Below are 20851 nucleotides of genomic sequence, written 5' to 3'. Positions count from 1 at the left end.
GGTAAAGATTTTTAAAAGTTGATTTTGTTTTGGAGAATTATTTGTTTGCCCTATTATAACATTTCTTTTGTTAGAAACAATTTACGGTGGTGAAGTTTAATATACTAGCAGACAAAAGACTGCATAGTTTTTGTAGAAACATAGCTTCTGGAACAATTTCAAAATGGAACCCCAAAGACAGTGCATTAATGTTGAGATATTCTTAGAGATATATTTCTACATTAAAAAAGTAAAACATAATATGCTTTATAAATTAATCTCAAGTCTGAGCCAGACACAGAAGGGTGGTAAGCCTCAATTCTGTACCCACATAATCAAGTCTGTGGAAACTCTGGGAACCATGCCACTGGGCTCCAACCTAGCATAGTTGGGAAATGACACATTCTTTAAGAAGCTCTTGTGCAGGAAATGAGTGGGTCACAAGGCACGCCAGTAAAGGTCCATAAACTTGTTTTATGAATGAAGAGTATGAGGTGTACTGGCTCTAAGCTGCAGTACCTTTATGAGGATGTCATAATTTCTCATTCTTCAGCTTTTATCATGGTGATGGATTGATAAAACAGAATCCTAACAGGAAAAAATAATCGTGTCAGCCATAAGAATATTGCCCCATGTCACTTCAGAATTATTTAAAATCAATTTTCCATATTTATCCCCATTCCTAGATCAGATCTTCCCACCTGCCCCTCCCCACCAAAAAAAGAAATGATATACAAAAAGCCACAAACTTAAACTAATCAATTTTATTCACACTTCCCATGAAAAGCAGTTACATTTTTACATAAAATGATTAACACAGAGAAGAGAAATCTTAAGATTAACATATCTGATTAGACATAATACAGAAAGTAAATGTGAAAATTAAAAGTAGCATACTTTAGTGATTAAATTTATACTGTATTTTCTACTTATTTATAGCAGCATCAGTAAGATTCCTCTATTTTTTAATAAACTAGCAGCAAATTTTTTTTAACTACACAAATTCAGTAGATGTTTCCCCCACCACTGTTTCACTCATACAGAATTTATCACATTAACCAAACAAAACCACTTCTAGTTCCTGAAGAAAAAGGTGGGAAAAGGTTTCACAAGTCACCAGTTTCCCCTAAAAAGAAGGGAGGCGTGAGGAAGGAAGCTGAAAAAAATTTGCGTGTAATTACCAAAAATTAAATTCTCAACCACCTTGACCAATTATGAGTAAATTTTGTGGCATCTGTGTTTGTGTATGTTAGTGAATAAAAGGTATGTTAACTTTATTTTCTGATTTTATACTGCAGTTGAAAAATATGTGGAAGTTTCCAGGAGGCCTGTCAGAGCCTGGAGAAGATATTGGTGTGTATTTTACATATCTTTAATTGACTTGAAAATGTTGAGGAAATTCATATGTTTACTTTCTTGCTCTAGAGCTGAGAATAAGATTTTAACTTTTCTAATTGGTTTAGACTAAGTCAGAAAATTTCAGTGAAGTTACTTCAGGGATGATATAAAATTAGCAGCAAAACTTCTAATATTACAACTTATTTCATTGTATAAATAATACCATTAGGAGCATAACACCTATTTTTCTGCTTAGGACTGCTTCTAGATTAATTTGCTTGAAAATGAGAAGCTTTGGATGTACATCAGTCAAGTTTAGCATTAAGGGTTATTTTGAATATAACTAAAATTGTCGGAATTAAACTATGATAAAACAAATTCTTGAGCATTCTATCACACAAGGATGAAGAGTAACTTTTAAATGAATTGTGAAATAAGAATTATTTATAAAGTGAATTATAGAACAGTGGTGACATAATTCTTCTGTTTATGAAAATTTTATCTACTGTTTATTTTGGAGAGTCAGAAAGCCAAAACATAGTAAAATGTCTCATATGAGAAAGTCTGAAATGAGAGATAACTTCCTAAAACAATTTACTGAGCTCATTATGTCAGGATTTTACAGGAAGAAAAGAATAGAAACTGAGTTTTCCTACCTATTCCTTAAACCATTGGGTCAAGTGCAGTCCCTATCATAATAAATCAACTGATTTCATATCAGTATTATTTGTCTGTGACTTTTCCTCAATATGTATGTCCCCTAGTCTCTTTAGCCATCATTTATATGAAGGCAATGTCCTAAATTATTTTTCAGTATTTTAAATATATATATACTTGAAATGATTTTTTTTAATGTTCCACAAATTAGAAATGCCCTATACATAGTATAGAATCAACTCCTAATATCCTACAAGTAAATTCACTACATTCAGATATATCCATAGCAAATTTTGTTTTTTAGGTACTTACTGACCTTTTGCTTAGAGTTTGCTAGGCCTTCCGTTGAAATAAAAAGGATTTTGTAGTGGTGCAAGTGTTGAAAGAGAAGGGCATTTATTCTAGAACTCCTGATTATCTCACACTATCCTTATGTGATATGAGATCATGTGAACTAGTTAAGTTTATGTTTTACATCCTTATCCAATTGATACTGGGCAAACAGCAGTCTACAGGAGAAGGTTTGTGTAGCTTCCTCTTCTGAGTCTTGCCTCCTCAAATGAATTGACTTTCCTCATTTGAGTTTTTATGGATAGTCTGAGTTTCAGATATATTTAAATGTAAATGAAGAAACACATTTCCAAGCCAAATGTGTATAATTGGAGGTTTGAGTGTACTCCAGAACACTTCAAGTCCATATTATTAGGAATTCACTACTTTTTTTGTGTGTTTGTGGTTGTCACAACAACCCACCTATTCAGAGATCATATACACCTCACCATGTGGAAGTAAGAAAAAAGCAGCAATTGGCATTCACCACACTACCTAGGAGTAGTATAAATTGAAGCTTTGCCTCAGAACTGATAAAACCCTGAAAGCAGCTAGAAATGATAACTGACAGTAGAGATCTGGAAGACTGTGTATAGAGGGCATTTCTATTTTGTAACAGTACAATAATAGATTATTCTTAATGATGAAGCCAAATCATCCAGGAATTATTTAAATTATTTTCTTTAAGCTCTGTTTTTAGGAAAGTGTGTAATATACTTTAGGTATACTGCCATCACAAATGTGCAAACATTCATATTGGCTCTTAAGCAGTAAACAGTAGTTAACTGAGAAGCACATTTGTTTGGAATCATTCATTCTTTGATACTACTAGGTAAATGAAGCACTATTGTCTGTAGTGCTTAAAAAAAAAATTAAGGGGGCATATACAAAATAGAATGCAATCCTTAGGTTTTCACGTAATATAATACCCTAAGAGTACAATGCATGTACAAGGTTAAAAATGGAGAAGCTGCCTTCCTGAAAAAAAAATCTCATTACCACTGACAGGAAGAGCATTCCTGCATAGCCAAAGGTCTTTAAAGCAGTGGGGGTCTGATCAGAGTTCATCAGTGTACCAGAGTCAGAGGGAAACACCAGGAAAACCCATATTCTGCACAGTTTTTCCTTTTATTTTATTTCAATCTAATCCTATTAAATATTAGAAAATAGAAATAATATAAATTCCATTTCATTATTGTCCTTTAACGAAACAAAACACTGATGTTTTTAAACATATCTTTCAACCAGCAAAAATAAAAACAAAACCCTCTTGGTTTTTCCTATGTTCTTCAAACCTATAAAACAGTTATTTCAATTTAGCTTACAGTACATTAAAATAATAAAGGTACACGAGAATAAAGCACTTTATCTAGATAGAAAATCTTTAAATTCATGGTAAAATCTTTGGAGAAGAGATTTCAATCTTAAGATGGAAGGGGTTCTTCTAGATACAAAAGCGCTTATTTGCCCATTCAGTTTTTAGTCTAGTCAATATCATGGATTCAAATTAAATGGATCAAAGTACCCAGGCAGCGCCAATTTTGAATCAACTGCTGTGGTGACTGCTGAGCAGGGCAGATTTCGTTCATCAGCCCCGTCCTGTGCTTCCATAACACACCAACAGGCCAGACTCAGGAACTAAATGCCAAACTCTTGATTAGTGTTGCTAACAGCTAAACAAGACCCCCATGGTCATTTTTCAAAGTGTTTAAAGAATAAAAATAAACATTTAAACAATTTTTAAGTCAGATCAGCAAGTGACATGTGAAATTTAAGACTACTGCCACAATCTTTAACAAATTTAATAACAAACATGTATACTAAAAATTATCTTTCTTATTAAGGCAAGTTTTCCTTTTCTTAACATGAATTCTTCTTTTATGTTTTCAGTTTAAAAATATAATTTCTAACCATGTTTGACCTAAGGCAAATCTCAATTATAAGGGAAGTCCACATATAATTCAAGTATGGCAGACAAATGTCTCATATATTAAACACTTTTCCTGTGCATATTTCCAGAGCTGTTTATCAGAAAAAACATTGAGACATTTTTTTTTCTTTCAAGGACTTGCTCTTCCTTGCCTATTCCTCACTAGTAGGACTACTAAGAAGACAAATATAATTGACAATTTGACAAACAAGAAAATGGAGGCATTAAAGGGTAGTTGAACAAAAATTTGTACCTGTGGCTATTGTGAAGCTTCCCAGCAAATAGGCAAGGAAGGCAGCTTTTTTAGGGGCTTCTCGTAAAACACTTAGGGAGACAATGACAGAGCATCACAAAATTAGAGAAATCCCATGTAGGAGGTTCATCTGGATATTTAGAAAAAGCAGCCACAAAAATAAGTTATTGGCAATAAAAATCCTGTCCCAGAAATTTGCATATTATTGAAAAATCAACCTTATAAAATGTGAAAACCCTAGTTGTATTATAAAATTCTGTAAATTGCAAGTTTTTTGAAAACTTCTGATGAAATGACTGTAGCATTTTACTGTTGGAGGAATGAATCCAAGTTCTTTGAAATTGCAAGAAACAAAGAAAATGCCAAAAATTAACCATGGTGGGATTCCACTCACAGGATAACTACAAGAGCATAACAAAATGGTTATAAAGGAGTCTGCTCTATGACTTTCAGAGGCTTGACAGTCCCAGGAGAGACCAGGGGAGAGTTGAATCATTTCATAGTTCAGTACATTCTGTAGCTCTCCAGACTTTTATAAAGAAGAATGGATCACTTTTTCTCAATTCTGATGTTTATAAATTTAGGCAGTTTTAATGGGTAATCAGGAAGAGGATAATAATGAAAAAAATACATAGGAATAGTATCTGCAGCTTTGCAACCTATGTTTTCACCTTTGGGGAAATAAAGCAGGAAGAATTTTTTAAAATGTGACTCCCAAAATATATATATAAGTGGGTAATAAGCCTGCAAGTAGCAGCCAAAGAAATATTCAATATTTCAAAAGCTTCTTAGGTATACATTGGTAAGAAAATACTTCGGTACTTCAGGATGTCCAGAAGGCAAAGAGTTTACATTGAAAACTTTATCTTCTTAGGGTAAAGTTGTGCTTTTTGAGCGTTTAGAAAATGCTTCTTGAAAATCTTTGATGATTAAATTCCTAAAAATGTGATCCTTATTGATTTGTACATTTTCTTCTATGTAGGAGATACAGCAGTTCGAGAAGTTTTTGAAGAGACTGGTATAAAGTCAGAATTCAGGTCCCTCCTGAGTATTCGGCAACAGCACACCCATCCTGGAGCTTTTGGAAAGTCAGATATGTATATTATCTGCCGCCTAAAGCCATATTCATTCACCATAAATTTTTGCCAGCGTGAATGCTTAAGGTGTGAGTGGATGGATCTCAGTGACCTAGTCAAGACTGAAAATACAACTCCGATCACCAGCAGAGTCGCTAGGCTGCTGCTCTATGGATACAGAGAAGGGTTTGACAAGATTGATCTGACCATGGAAGAACTTCCAGCAGTTTACACAGGCTTGTTCTATAAAATCTATCACAAGGAACTGCCAGACAGTTATAAAACTATGACAGGCATGGATTAAATTTATATTTACATGGTTTTAAAATGTTTAAATAAATTGTACCTGTAGATTAATGTGTGCCATATTATAAGAAGTAGTGGACATTTGGGTTAACTAAATATCTGACTTAAATTTTCTAATGTCTATGATTGCCGTGAAGAAAACTTGTTTGTACGTATGCACATTTTAAAAGCCTCTTTTCAAATGAAGCAAATGTATGAAAAAGATTGTAGCTGTAAGTAAGCTTCACTGGATAAAGGCAAATGCCTATCCACTAAAAAGTGGAAGTCTATGCATTTTCCAGGAATTTTTGTTTTTGTTGTTGTTTTAACTAAGGCAATGGTTAAATATTTTACTGTTAGATAAAAGGCTGTCTGACCAGTTACCTAAACTGAGCAGATAGCTGTATACATTTTTCTTTTTCTTTCATCAACAAATTTCTAAAATATACCTCTTCTTTCATGAGGTATATGAAATGAGATCAGATGCTGCCATTAAGATCAGCTCTTAGCAGACATTGGAAGAAAAAGTATAGCTTTCTGCCCAGGTCCTGTTTTGGGTCCAAGTTTATACTGCCCAGTTCGTTTCAGTGCCACATACCAACTGGAGTATTTCCTTGACCGGTAAGTATTGTAGTTATTAGATTCCAATCGTTCAAAAAAGAAGCACTCATCTGTAACACATTTCTGAAAAACAAAGGAAAAATTAGTAGTTGTTGTCATACTTTTCATGTTAAATATTTAACGACAGTACACAGTGCTTTGGGTCCAGCAGGACAGTCAAACTAGTGAGACTCAACAGGCCAAAATCTGACAGAATCTGAGTCTGCAGAAAGACGCAGCGCAGGAACACAGCATATCAGCAGGACAATTGCAAGCACATTTCTTCAGAGGAGCAGTCCAAGGACCATTCTCCAGCCCCTCAATGAATGGACAGGTCAGGTGCTAGGCAGCAAGAGCACACAGGTGGTGTAGGAACCACACTGGCTCAGACTTGAAACATCCCATGAACATAGATTTCAGTGGTCTCCAAAAGAGACATACATCCAGTAACAAGAAAGACCTAAAAGTGATTAATAGCTCCTGTAGTCGGCTTCTAGAGATAAGAATTTTACTGGATATTTACTTGGCTTTAATGTTTTGACTACTGTTAACTGAACTTTTAAAAATTGAAATGCAAACTTACCTAGTTGCTCATTTTTTTTTTTGTAACTTACTAAGAAAGCAACTTAAGTGCAAATAAGTCACAGGTAGCCTTACAAAGAAGCATACATTGCACAAGGACCCAGCTATACGATACCCAGGACTGTCTCATGATTTTCAAAGAGATTCAAATGTAATAACAGTGACACGGATACTCTGTAGCCAATACTTGCTACCTTTGCTGAAATTATTGTGCTTCCTTTATTAACTGAAATTAACCCTGTTTTACTTTATCTTGTCATTTTTTAGTGCCACCAATAAAAATCTTCCTCTTTCTCTATTCCAGGTTTAAGGTCAGGAGTCGAAAAGTAAAGAGTGAAAAGTCATGTAATCGTAAAGATAAAATGAAAGGTCAGCATTGAGCATCATGGGCTCATTTCCCAGAAATAGACCTAAACCACATCAGTCAGTTATCCTCAGGACGTTGATATGCTCATTTTTTGGTGTTCAGTCAGCCTACAGGGTGTCCCACCTTGCTAGTTAGCACTCCCTATAATGCTTGGCCAACTGGGATACATACCATGCCAGTAATATTTGCCTTCTCAGCCAGTTGCTAGTATTTTAGAGAAAAGAAATAGTACCAGGGATTAAGTGGATAATATTGATACATTATGGAAACCACAAGTTTTTGTTTTTTTTTTTTAAACAGAGGTTACTTGTACCTTTTTACACAGAGGGGAGAGAAGGAAATTGTGCATCTGTGCTGAACATTCAGACATGTAAGTTTACTAAACAGCTGATGTGCACTTGAAAACAAACTGCATTTTTTTAATGGGTAGTAGAGCCAAAATTCAGCCTCAATAAAAGCATGCATCTAACATCCCATTTTAAGCAATTTTCAGTTCTCTCCATCCTAAGTTTACAAATCATCTTCATTGGTTGTGATGTCAATAATCCTGTTAAAAACTGATGCAGTGTAATTTTTTTAACCTTTATAAACATATTCACAGAGCTTTTTCTCCTATACTCAATGTTTAACTGCTCACCATTTCAAACTTAAGAGAAAAGGAGATCTTCAGAGGACATCACAGAGGAAGTGGTAAGTAGCTTCTAAAGGCTTATAACAAATTGTACCTTGCCTTCAAGCCTTATTTTATATAGGCCCAGGAGCTGGGAAATCCCTTAATTCATGGTTACTGACTGCTCTCATGCATATCATTTTATTTAAATACCACAACAATCCTCTGACATAATGTATCATATATACTCATTAACAAATGAGGAACCTAAAACTCAAGGCTCATAGATTAGGAGACTAGGATTGATGTATATACACTACTGTGTATAAAACATAACTAATGAGAACCGACTGTATAGCACAGGGAACTCTACTCAGTGCTCTGTGGTGGGAAGGAAATCCAGAAAAGAGGAGATTTATATATATGTATAGCTGATTCACTTTGCTGTACAGCAAAAACAAACACAACATTGTAAAGCAACTACACTCCAAAAAAATAAACAAATAAATAAAATCGGGAGAATAAATACATAAAACTCAAGGCTCTTAGTAACTTATTTCAGATTGTGGATACCCTTTGCCCATGTGTCCATCTGACACCTTTTCATCAAATTACATTTTCCTTTATTTTTTTTAATTTAAGAATAATTTTGGGATACAGAAAGCACACAGCTCAAATAATGCATTTGTTCATTTAACGTAATTTTTTTCTTCTAGGCAGTGGGATACATCAGTGAACAAAACTGAACAAAGATCCTTGCCTTTGTGCAGGTCAAATCCTGCCTTTGTGTGGTCAGATCCTCAATGGGGGAGACACAAAATAAGCAGTAAGCATAATTGGATAAATTGCTAAAATACGATAAATCCTACGGGAAAAAGTAAAACTGAGAGGATAAGAGGGATGGGGGATGGTGTGGGTACAGATTAGTCTGCAGTATTAAATAGCACGGCCACAGTAGGCTCCACTGAGAAAGTGATATTTGAGCAAAAACCTGAAGGAGCTGGAGTTAACCCTCCAGATACCAGAGAACAGCATCCCAAGCAGACAGAGGGAAAAGCCAGTGTAAAATCCCTACAACAGGATCATGCCTAAAGTGTGTGAAGGGCAGCAAGAAGGCCAGTGTAAATGAAGCAGAGGGTTTGAAGGGGCAAGGAAATGAAGTCAGAGAGGTAATGAGATAGGAGATTTATAGGCTATTGTAAGTACTTTAGCTTCTATCCTGAGAAATTGAAAAGCCATTGTAGACTTTTGAGCATGATCTGACATTTTTCCAGGATTACTCTGGCTGTCAAGATTACTCTGGGCCAAAGGCAGATGCAGATACAGATACACCCATTAGAGGCTTGCTCAGTAACCTAGACAGAGAGGGAGACTCAGACCACAGTGGAAGCAGCAGAGAGAGTAAGAAGCTGTCTGCTTCCGGATGTATTCTGAAGGTAGAGTCAACACAGCTTCCTGACAGATCTGATGTGCAGTGTAAGATATAGAGGAATCAAGGGTGGCACTGAAGCTTATGTTCTAGATGATGGACTTGCTGAGATGGGGAAAGCTATGAGTGGGAACAGGTTTTAGAGAGAAAGGTTAGGAACTCAGTTTTGGACATGCTGAGTTTGAGATAAATATTAGGTGTCCTAAAGGAGATAAAGAGTGTTTACTGAGCACATACTCTGCAAGAGACAAATCACTTAACCTTCTTTCCCTCTTACTAATGCTAATAACCACAGAATTGGAACTTGAAAAGTACTAATTTATTTGGAATACTGAGAAGTGTTTTAAGTTACAATAATTCCAATAAGCCATATTCTCAATTCTAAAAGGTATGCAGTCTAAAAAATGAATGTAGATGTACATGTATAAGAGTAATATAAATTAGTCATACATCAGTGGTAGGCCACACCTCAAGGCTTGCCTGAGCATTATCCACATGAACTAGCTTAGCTTATGGTCCTATATAAGGGGCACAGTAACCATTTGTTGATACTGATAACAGTGATGCTACTGATTTTAAAGATGGTGCTGGAAATTTGACCCCTTGTCGGGGCATCTGAATAGGAAAGAATCAAATAGAGTTTGAAAAAGCATAATCAACATTTTAAATAGTTTGATTTGTATTTTGTCTATATATTTAATTTACGTTGAAATTTCAGAAGAAAGTAAACTGATGTGACATATTTATACATAATGAAAAACTGACCCTAGGAAATGGTAGGAACCAGGTTTCTCACTATTGGAGTGGGTGGTTACAGACAAGCCAGCAGGGAAGGCTAAAATGGTTCATGTGATACTGTTGGATTAGGGTTGGATAACATCAGTATGTACTCATTTTTAGTTGACTACAGATGGTTAAATATAGAAGTATTTATAGTTATGTGTGTGTGTGTGTGTGTGTGTGTGTATGTGTATATATATATATATATATATCCAGGTTGGTATATGCCTATATTCCTTGCTCGGTCAGATAAGAGGGCCTGGAAGCAGACACACCTCGGTAGCAACAAGCACGCCCAGATCTTGGTTTCTGATACCATTTTCCAGTAGAAGGAACCAAGCCTCCTTAGAGAAATGGCTCATTCTGGGCTGGAGTAGGGAATATACAAGATGGGACTGGAGCACTCTTAGAGGACATAAATAAGGAAGTGCTCAAAAAACCCCACATTGACTGGAATATGTCAAAGAATACAGGAGCCAAATGAAAAAGCTCCCAAGAGCCAAAGCTGAAACAATTTGAACAACAAAATAATACAGTTTTGGATTATAACCCAAAGTACAAAATAAATATCCATGCATATATACTGATATACATGATTAACTAAATAAAATAAGTTGTTTCTCATACAAAAGAATTCCAAATAATTTATGCAGATACTTCCTCCTCAAGGAGACGGAGCATAAACCTCCCCCACCCCGACTCCCATCTCTTAAATGTAGACTGTGTATAGTGACTTTCTTCCAAATACAATATGGAAAGGGGAAAGAAAACAGCAGTAACTTTACAGTGGAGACAAACACTACCTCAGCCAGCTGACCAAGGTTAATATTATTAGTGATAAGCATGTTCCCTGAAACGATACAATGAAAATAGTACTTTACCTCTGTGATCTACTTCCCAAATACTCATAACCCATGTCTAATCATGAGGAAAACATCAGGCAAACTCAAACTGAAAGACTTTCTAACAAATACTTGACCAGTACTCCTCAAACTGTCAAAGTAATCCAAAAAAGGCAAGTCTAAGGAAATGTCATGATCTAAGGGAGACTATAGAAACATGATGACTCAATGTGGTATCCTGAGTGGGATCCTGGAACAGAAAAAGGACATGAGGTAAAAATTAAGGAAATATGAAAAGTGTGAACTTCAACTAATAATGATGTATCAATATTGGTTCATTAGTCGTGACAGGTGTACCATACTAATGTAACATGTTAATAGGAGAAGCTGGGTGTGGAGTATACAGAAACTCTCTGTACTGCATCTTCACAACTTTTCTGTAAACCTACTACTAATCTAAAATCAAAATTTATTTTTAAAAAAACCTGACCTTAGGGCTACAAGTATGACCGCAAAAAAGAATCTCAAGTAACTGAATTTAGTGACTCTAGTTACACTATGAGGGATAAAAGCATCTCATTCATTTCTGTGCTCTACAACATCCAAATACAGATCATTTATTTATATATACATATCCACTTTATTTCACCATACTATAAATGCCAGGTGGGTGGAGATTTTCTTCTGTTGTTTTTCTTCTGTTCTATTGCTGTATCAGTGCCTGGCACATAGTGATCAATAAATATTTGCTAAATTAATGAATAAATGAAACTTTCATATAGGTTACAGTAAAAATACCATTCAATGGCACTGCAAAATCTAAATAAGAACAAAGGAACTAAGACCAAGGAAAATCCAGCCTAAGTACTGAAATATAGAATATAGTCTAATTTTATGGACTAATTTAGTCCCTGAGGAAACTAAGCCAGTTGGCCCATTGCAAGAGTTTGACTATCCTAACAACATCTGTGAGGATCTTTATGAGCCAGGAAACCTGGGTTCCAGTCTTGCCTTGATCCCTAACTATCTTGTACCTTTGAGCAGGCCACTTAACCGCTCTGAACCTTACTTTTCTCATCTGTGAAATAAGACTGGATTAGATGATCTTTAAGATCCCTCCCAATCTTTAACAATTTTTAAGCCTTTAAAACAATCTTAAAGCCCTGGCATACTATAAGAAAATAAGAACTAGAGTAAATTCTCCTCCCCCTGCCGCCCCCCACCATCCCCTGTCCTTATGTATTAGCCTCAGAATTCTCCTGCACTGCTAAATGTTAGATTGACCCTTATGCTCACTCCCCCATGCTCTGTTTTTTGGATTGTTTATTCTTTTACAGTACTTTGATTTTGCAGTTTTGGCTTATGAGAGAGTTTGCTCAACATGAGTCCAAGAATGCTTTTGCTTACACAGCTTCTGAGAATTAAAAACAGACATGATGTGTAAGTATCATTTCAAAACAAACTAAGAAAGACACAAATTGTAAAAAGTTAAAAGTAAATTTAATCTTAATATTGTAATATATGTATGTAGCTTATATAAAATTTTATAAGAGTGGATTCTAAAAGAAGCAATAATTCTTATTAAGCAGTAACCTTTGCATTTAATCTAGTATTTTATCTCTGAAAAATGATATTCTTCTTTACTGCATTCTTCTGACAAATTTAATCAGTATATATCACCATTCTGTATAAGTGAACCCTCAAAAGTCTCTTTACTCTAAGTTTCATTTCCCCTCAAGTAAGAAAGTTATTGGATAAGTAAAAAAAAATTTACTTTTACAGTAATTAAATGTATATTCTCAGATACGATACATAATTTTTGCATATTTGACTCTTACGGATCAACACAGATCACACACATTCTATTACTTACTGAATTATTTTGTTTAGGTTATCACAATCTGTCGCATAATATAGAAAACAATGTGCAACTTTCTAGCAGCTAAAGACCAGGCAGATTTTTTCATACCAGTGCTAACACTGAGGTTGTTTGGTGATTTAAACTTAAGACTACAGTTTAACCTCATTATATGCAATTTTTGAACATAGAAGAAATCATAGATCCTAATATTTGTCCTGGGATTCTGTTGTTCATAGCAACAAAATTTATTTTGCTATGGAATGGAATACAGAGTCTGTTGTATATTAAAGAACTACTCAACTTCAGCCTCCAAATTTAGGCTTTGGCAGGTAAATATAGTTACTCTTTGAACATTTATATTTTCTAGCTTCAGAGAAGGGTAAAGACACTTAAGAAGTGTTTCAAACAGTGAGAAATCCTTAGCCTGAATACGTTCATGCTATTAATATGTGAAGATGTTGGAGGAAAAAAATGGTACACAACTTAGTCTTTTTTAATACTCTCAACTGGTAGTAATCAACCTAACCTGACTCTTAGAAACCAAAATGTGTTATTATCCAGCATGCTTTTCTGAGGGTAAACTATAATGTTTTACAAATCAGTGTAGGAATCACACACAGGATACAATGCAGAAGAACCCAGGGATGTGCCATAACATAGCAGTCTGAAATGGGGCCTTGTAGAAGAAGAGTGGGAAGAATTATGCCTTTGGCAAATGCAAGTTCATAAACCCCAGTGTCTCTAGGTAATAAGGAACATCTGCATCCCCAAATGATGGCTACTGATCACAATACTGGACTTATCCCAAAGTTGGTTTGTTTTTTGGGGGGTTTTTTTTGCGGTACGCAGGCCTCTCACTGCTGTGGCCTCTCCCGTTGCGGAGCACAGGCTCCGGACATGCAGGCTCAGCGGCCATGGCTCACGGGCCCAGCCGCTCTGCGGCATGTGGGATCCTCCCAGACTGGGGCACGAACCCATGTCCCCTGCATCAGCAGGCGGACTCTCAACCATTGCGCCACCAGGGAAGCCCCCCAAAGTTGTTTTGTTTTTCTTTTTTACATGCCAGATGTCTCTTCCCATTGTCACCTGAGTGAGGTCCCTGCTGACATCCCCGGCTACAGTGTCTTTCATCATCAGTGATTCATCTCAACCCATTAAACAGTGGAACAGATGCTATTAATAGCCAAGGGTCAAGACTTTTAATTTCTTGCCTGAAAGTTGCTATTGTTGACAGCTCAGTGCCTATGGAGCTGACTCAGAGGAAAACATGCCACTTCCTGAACCACCACCAACACCACCTCCTTGGTTTGGGGGTAAGTGTCCCTTGTTTTAGGGACACTTACTTTTTCATCTGAAAATTGACACAGCCCACCCAGACTAATCTGAAAGAGGATTGCTGCTGAAGAGGCAAGGCAGCAAGCCACACAGATTGAATGGTAAGACTAGAGATTGACTCGTGACCTTGGCATGGAATAGATCCAGTGACGGGAGCTGGAACAACTGGATCTTGGCTGGTGCCTTTCCTCAAAGAAAACTGATAAATCCTGAATATTCCAGTTATGTGTAACAGCTGTGGCTTTGTCCCTACAGAGTTTGTGATAAATTTCTGAGTATTGCTAAATTAACTCTTACTGTACCAGCTTGAAGGAAATCCGTTGTATCTGGAAGAATTAACACACATCCAAGGGGACAGAAACATATTTAAGACTAAATAGAATGCTGTGACCTTAATCTTGTGAAAGGTCCTGCTTAGCTAAAGAAAAAATTAGAAAACACTGTTTAGAGCATTTTATGCTTCTACAGAATCAACAGTTTGAGAAGCTTAATGCCTATGTGCCACGAGAAGAGGTCAGAATTCTCTGAATTCTAACTTGTAGAGAATTCTCTAAGAATGAGAAGACAGCTCAGGTTTTAGGTCTAGTGTCTTAAATTGTCTCCTCTTTTACAGACCCCAGTAGTTTCAAAGACTCACTGTAGAGTAACTTCTCAACCTAAATGTCCATTGACATTTATTTACAAAACAGAAACAGACTCACAGACATAGAAAACAAACTTATGGTTACCAAAGGGGAAAGAGCGGAGAGGGATAAATTAGGAGTTTGGGATTAGCAGATACAAACTACTGTGTATAAGATAGATAAACAACAAAGTCCTAGTGTATATATCACAAGGAACTATATTCAATATCTTGTATAACCTATAATGGAAAAGAATATGAAAAATATATATATGTATTTAAAATTGAATCACATTGCTCTACACCAGAAACTAACACAACATAGTAAATCAACTATACTTCAATTTTTAAAAAAAAATTTTAATAAATAAGGTAGAGTAGCTTCTGTTTTCATCACTTTTGACAATTATTTTTATCATTACAGATGAACCTGTGTTCCAGCCTGTGTTCTCAAGATAAATAACCCCTCCAATGACTATCTTACAGGGCCATGATTACTGGATCTTCTAATCTCTTTAAGTGGAAAACCACAGGGTAACAATCTGAAGTCACAAGACAGACATAGCAAAGCCTAGAGCTTTAAAACCATTTCGACTAGTGTCAGTTTGACTAGTGTTGTCCATAGTTGAGACAGAAGCAAATGTTGTATGTATTTACTTTCCTCCACCACCTTTACTGTCTGACAGTAGCCAAATCAACACTATTGCAGGAGACAAAGTGATTCACACGGTGTTTTGTTACATTCTGAGGTGAGAAGAGCAGGGTTAACCCCCCTTCTCTCTACAAGGTCAAGGTCATCCAAAATTACCCATTGATTCACTGCCCTGGAAATATTTAAAATGCTACTTCAGTAGATTCCCAAAGTATTACATCATCCCTTGAGTTGACAACAGGCTGGTAGAGAAAAAAAAAACAGTGGAAGAAGTGAAAGTTCCAAGTAGTCAGCCTTTCATAGCTATATTTTTTTTGCCTAGGAAACCTCATCCATTCCCCTGCTTTAGCCACCACATATATGCTTATGACGCCCAAATCTATATATCAACACACACCTCTAAACTCCAGACCCGTAACTCCAACTATGTAGTGAACATCTTCACCTGAATTTCTCTTAGGCAACTCAAACTAGATAAGACTAAATTTGAACCTGTATTACCTTTTCCCAGCACTTGCTCTTTTCCTCTTCCCCCTTTTTCATCTACCTCCTCATCCAAACTGGAAACCTGGATGTCATCTTTGACTTTTCCCTCTACTCTGCTCCTAACTCTGGTCAGCCTCAGTGCTAGCACTTTACTCCATCCTCTTCATCCTGTTACTGCCAGGTTCTGATCATCACTTGCTTGGACTATTCCCATGGCCTTCTAACTGGCCTGTCTCCACCAGCCTTGGACCCCTCAAATCCATCCTCTGCGCTGCTGCCAGAGAGCTCTTTCTTGAATTCAAATCTCATGTGTCTCTTAAAACTCTATGGCTTCCCACTGCTGAGAGCAGCATGGTGCTATCAGGTACTTCAGCAGGCAGTTTACCTGCTTCTCCAGCCTCATTTCTTCCCTTCTACCTTCTATTGCCTTGGCACCTTACACTCCAGCAGTAGTGAATTGTAATTCTGGAGAAACCCCTAGTGCCATGTCCTAGAATTACCTATACCCTGATCTCCATTCCTCTGCTCCCGAACTGCCTGATAAACCCCTTCCTCTACATTATGTCAAATCCTCTTTGTAGGTCATTCTTCCCAATCTAGACAAGTTTAATCACTCCCTTTCCTTTATTACTATGCATACATGCAACATATAGAAGAACACTTCAAAGCCACCCCCCTTACACATTATTACAAATACTTATTTACACTTCTGCCTCCCCAGGTTGTCACTTATTAAGGCACAGGCCATTTTGTATTCAACTTTATAACCCTAATGCCTAGCATGGTACTTAGTATGCTGTACACTCAAAAAATACTAGCTATTGAAGAAGATTCTAAAATTTATTCAATTACAAGAAAAGAGCACCGCTACACTGAGACTTATGCAAAAATCACATAAATATATTAAACATATCTTTGTCAGATGATCAGTCAGATGGTTGAATATTCTTTTTCTCTGTAATTTCTCTGTAAGTCTGTTTCAGTCCCTTCAAAAATCCAAAGATCACATACAGATGGCCAAGAGGCACATGAAAAGATGTTCAACATCACTAATTATTAGAGAAATGCAAATCAAAACTACCATGAGGTATCACCTCACACCAGTCAGAATGGCCATCATCAAAAAATCTTCAAACAATAAATGCTGGAGAGGGTGTGGAGAAAAGGGAATCCTCCCACACTTGATGGGAATGTAAATTGGTACAGCCACTATGGAGAACAGTATGGAGGTTCCTTAAGAAACTAAAAATAGAGCTACCATATGATCAAGCAATCCCACTGGGTATATATCCGGAGAAAATGGTAATTTGAAAAGATACATGCACTTCAGTGTTCACTGCAGCACTATTTACAATAGCCATGACATGGAGGCAACCTAAATACCCATCGACAGGAATGGGTAAAGAAGATGTCGTACATATATACACAATGGACTATTACTCAGCCATAAAAACGAATGAAATACTGCCATTTGCAAAAACATGGATGCACACAGAAATTATATACTAAGTGAAGACAGAGAAAGACAAATATATATCAGTTATATGTGGAATCTAAAAACATGGTACAAATGAACTTATTTACAGAACAGAAATAGTCACAATGTAAAAAATGTAGTTATCGGGGGGAAAAGGGGAGGGATAAACTGGGACATTGGGGTTGACATATACACACTACTATGTATAAAATAGATAACTAATAAGGGCCTACTGTATAGCACAGGGAACTCTACTCAATACTCTGTAATGACCTATGGGAAAATCTAAAAACGAGTGGATATATGTATAACTGATTCACTTTGCTGTACAGCAGAAACTAGCACAACATTGTAAATCAACTACACGCCAATAAAAAATTAATTTAAAAAAATCCAAAGATCTTCACTCAGAAAAAAATTCAAAAACTAAGCTCAAAACACCACAACTGCTCAGTACTATTAGATTCATTCTGTGGGGAAAGCTACAGAGTGCTATATAACCGGCTACTGGTATTGGTATTATGGCTGTGGTTTGTATATACACGCACTTTTAGGTACATGTCTTATGTACTCCCCCAATGAGACAGAAGTACAATCTGTGTCTTTTATACTGATCTGCTTCCCTGCGTCATTCCCCACACAGTGTCTGCTCAATAGACATACAATCCTGGTTGTAATAATGGTGAAGTTGACAGGGAGCCTGTATTAATGGAAAGAATACTAGCCAGCAGCAAGGACCCTGGAGTAGCTGTGATAAAAAGTAAAAAAAATAGAGAAGTCCCTGCCCTTAATGAGCTTATATATAAATGAGAAGTAACAGGAGGAGGAAGTAACAATTTTGAGGACCTATTATGTATAAGACCCTGATTTTGGCATTTGATATGAATTATTTACTCCACACAAAAACTCTGAGATATGGGCTTCCCTCGTAGCGCAGTGGTTGAGAGTCCGCCTGCCGATGCAGGGGACACGGGTTCGTGCCCCAGTCTGGGAGGATCCCACATGCCGCAGAGCGGCTGGGCCCGTGAGCCATGGCCGCTGAGCCTGCGCGTCCGGAGCCTGTGCTCCGCAGCGGGAGAGGCCACAACAGTGAGAGGCCCGTGTACTGCAAAAAAGTAAATAAATAAATAAAAACAAAAAAAAAACCTCTGAGATACGATCATTATTGACTCTATTTTATAGTATTCTAAATGGCAAGTGTTTCTATGTCATATTTGAAAGAAGCTTAAAAACTCATACTCAGGGCTTCCCTGGTGGCGCAGTGGTTGAGAGTCCGCCTGCTGATGCAGGGGACACGGGTTCGTGCCTGGTCCGGGAAGATCCCACATGCTGCGGAGCGGCTGGGCCCATGAACTATGGCCACTGGGCCTGCGCGTCCGGAGCCTGTGCTCCGCAACGGAAGAGGCCACAACACTGAGAGGCCCACGTACCGCAAAAAAAAAAAAAAAAAACACCAAAAACTCATACTCAAAATTTTATATGTCCATCCCAATGATTTTCAGACAACTGCACAATATAAAGATTTTTTTTTAAACTATAGTTTTAGGGACTTCCCTGGTGGCACAGTGGTTAAGAATCCGCCTGCCGATGCAGGGGACACGGGTTCGAGCCCTGGTCCAGGAAGATCCCACATGCCGTGGAGCAACTAAGCCTGTGCACCACAACTACTGAGCCTGCGCTCTAGAGCCACAACTGCTAAGCCTGTGTGCCATAACTACTGAAGCCTGTGCGCCTAGAGCCCGTGCTCCGCAACAGGGAAGCCACCGCAATGAGAAGCCTGCACGTTGCAATGAAGAGTAGCCCCCGCTCGCCGCAACTAGAGACAGCCTGTGAAGCAGCGAAGACCCAATGCGTCCAAAAGTAAATTTATTAAAAATATAATAATTTAAAAATAAAACTATAGTTTAATAGCTTTGCAGCAAAGGCAGTAAAATGCAGTGAATTAGAGTTCCTGCTCTGGAGTCAAGACTGCCTGGCATGCTGTCCTGGCGTGCCATCCAGGCTCTGCCTCATATGACCTGTGTTTTCTTGGTTACTTTATTACTCCCTCAGAACTTCAGTTTTTGCCTCTGTGAAATAGAGTATAACACTCTATTTTATAGGATGAATGTGAAGATTAAATGATATACCTGTAAAACCCTTAATAAAGATTTAATAATACCAATACTAGTAAATTCATAGCAATAAAAGCTAAATTTTTTTAAAAAGTACAAAAAGAGAAAACATTACTTACAGAAGCCAGTAATCTTCCATCTTCCTTCATAGCAAGGTAACGGTTCGCACACACTCCTTTGATAGACACAACCCCTCTCTCTTCTGCTTGAAGTTGTAGTTTGACTATAAGTAATGGAGAAAATTACCTTTGTAGCATCATAGAAAAAAGAGGCATCTACACGTTTATGCAACATACAGGGTAAAGACAAGGCGCTTGTGCATCCAGCCAAGGAGCTGGGGGACAGGGGACAGATGTCAATTAAATTCTGTTAGAATGAGAGGCAGACCCACTAAAGTATGAGTGCCTCTTGACTCCCTTCTCAATCCAGTGTCAGTGAGTGGATAAGAGTGACAGATGGAGAATTTTTTTCCCTTCATGTGTAATTAGCCTCCACTTGGCCTTGTTAACTACTTAGATTTTTTTTAAATGAACATATTTTAAGAGTACATAAATATATAAACTACTTATGAGAATTTCCACACTACTGCCTAACTTTAAACTCTTTAAAAGTTATTTTAACCAATTCTTCACAAATAAAATATAATCGCTCACTATTATCTTTTGGTTTGTATTTCCGTGAGTTTCCTCACCTCTTATTTCTAGCTTCCCCTTCAATACAATACCAAATGCATTTATCTTTGTTTATGGAGGGATTGTGATGTATAGATTTTTTTTTTGCAAATATCTATTGGACAAACAAAATGTTTATGCTTAATTTGCTTATAGTGTGATGAAAGATTTTCAGAATGTAAGATCCTGAAGAGGATGACCTATGTGTTACCCTACATTATCAATATTAAGCAGACTGTTGGAAAACAAAAAAATAGATATTACATGATCATGATGATAATGCCATAGGGACAAATAATCATCTAATTAATTCAGTTAAAATTAAGTTTAAAATTTGTTTTGCTATTCAGAGGCAGCATTCTCCTGCCTAGAACAGCATTCCCCAAAATGTATTTTGGCTAACAGAGATTACTTAAAAAACAGGTTCTGGGGCCAAATAAATTTAGGAAATTCTTGGTTAAGTCAAGTTAACTCTTTATTGTCAAACTTCTCAGAACTTTGCCTCTCATAACCTGCGTTATAAATCACCATAAGGGTATCAAGTACACAGTGTGTATAAAATGTGGTTGGGTCCC

General features: G+C 36.9%; 2 protein-coding genes across 4 annotated transcripts in view; one reads left to right on the top strand and one right to left on the bottom strand.

Annotated features, from left to right (window-relative positions):
- NUDT6 (nudix hydrolase 6) overlaps positions 1-7988 on the top strand; it is a 36115-nt gene extending 28127 nt beyond the window's left edge. For all 3 annotated transcript variants that reach the window (XM_060105708.1, XM_060105707.1, XM_060105709.1), the window contains 2 exons: positions 1278-1332; positions 5470-7988. In XM_060105708.1, the coding sequence (XP_059961691.1) occupies positions 1278-1332; positions 5470-5867 (453 nt within the window). In that variant the 3' untranslated portion in view covers positions 5868-7988. The remainder of the gene's footprint in view (positions 1-1277; positions 1333-5469) is intronic.
- Positions 802-20851, bottom strand: part of FGF2 (fibroblast growth factor 2) — a 90949-nt gene continuing 70899 nt past the window's right edge. Inside the window, exons 4-5 of the mRNA XM_060096363.1 lie at positions 19725-19828; positions 802-6532 (exon numbers count right to left, since the gene is read on the bottom strand). Coding sequence (XP_059952346.1) covers positions 6347-6532; positions 19725-19828 — 290 coding nt within the window. The 3' untranslated portion in view covers positions 802-6346. The remainder of the gene's footprint in view (positions 6533-19724; positions 19829-20851) is intronic.

The sequence above is a fragment of the Mesoplodon densirostris genome, chromosome 1, assembly GCF_025265405.1.
Source record: "Mesoplodon densirostris isolate mMesDen1 chromosome 1, mMesDen1 primary haplotype, whole genome shotgun sequence".
Lineage (NCBI taxonomy): Eukaryota > Metazoa > Chordata > Mammalia > Artiodactyla > Ziphiidae > Mesoplodon > Mesoplodon densirostris.
This window is presented reverse-complemented; position numbering and strand designations above follow the sequence as displayed.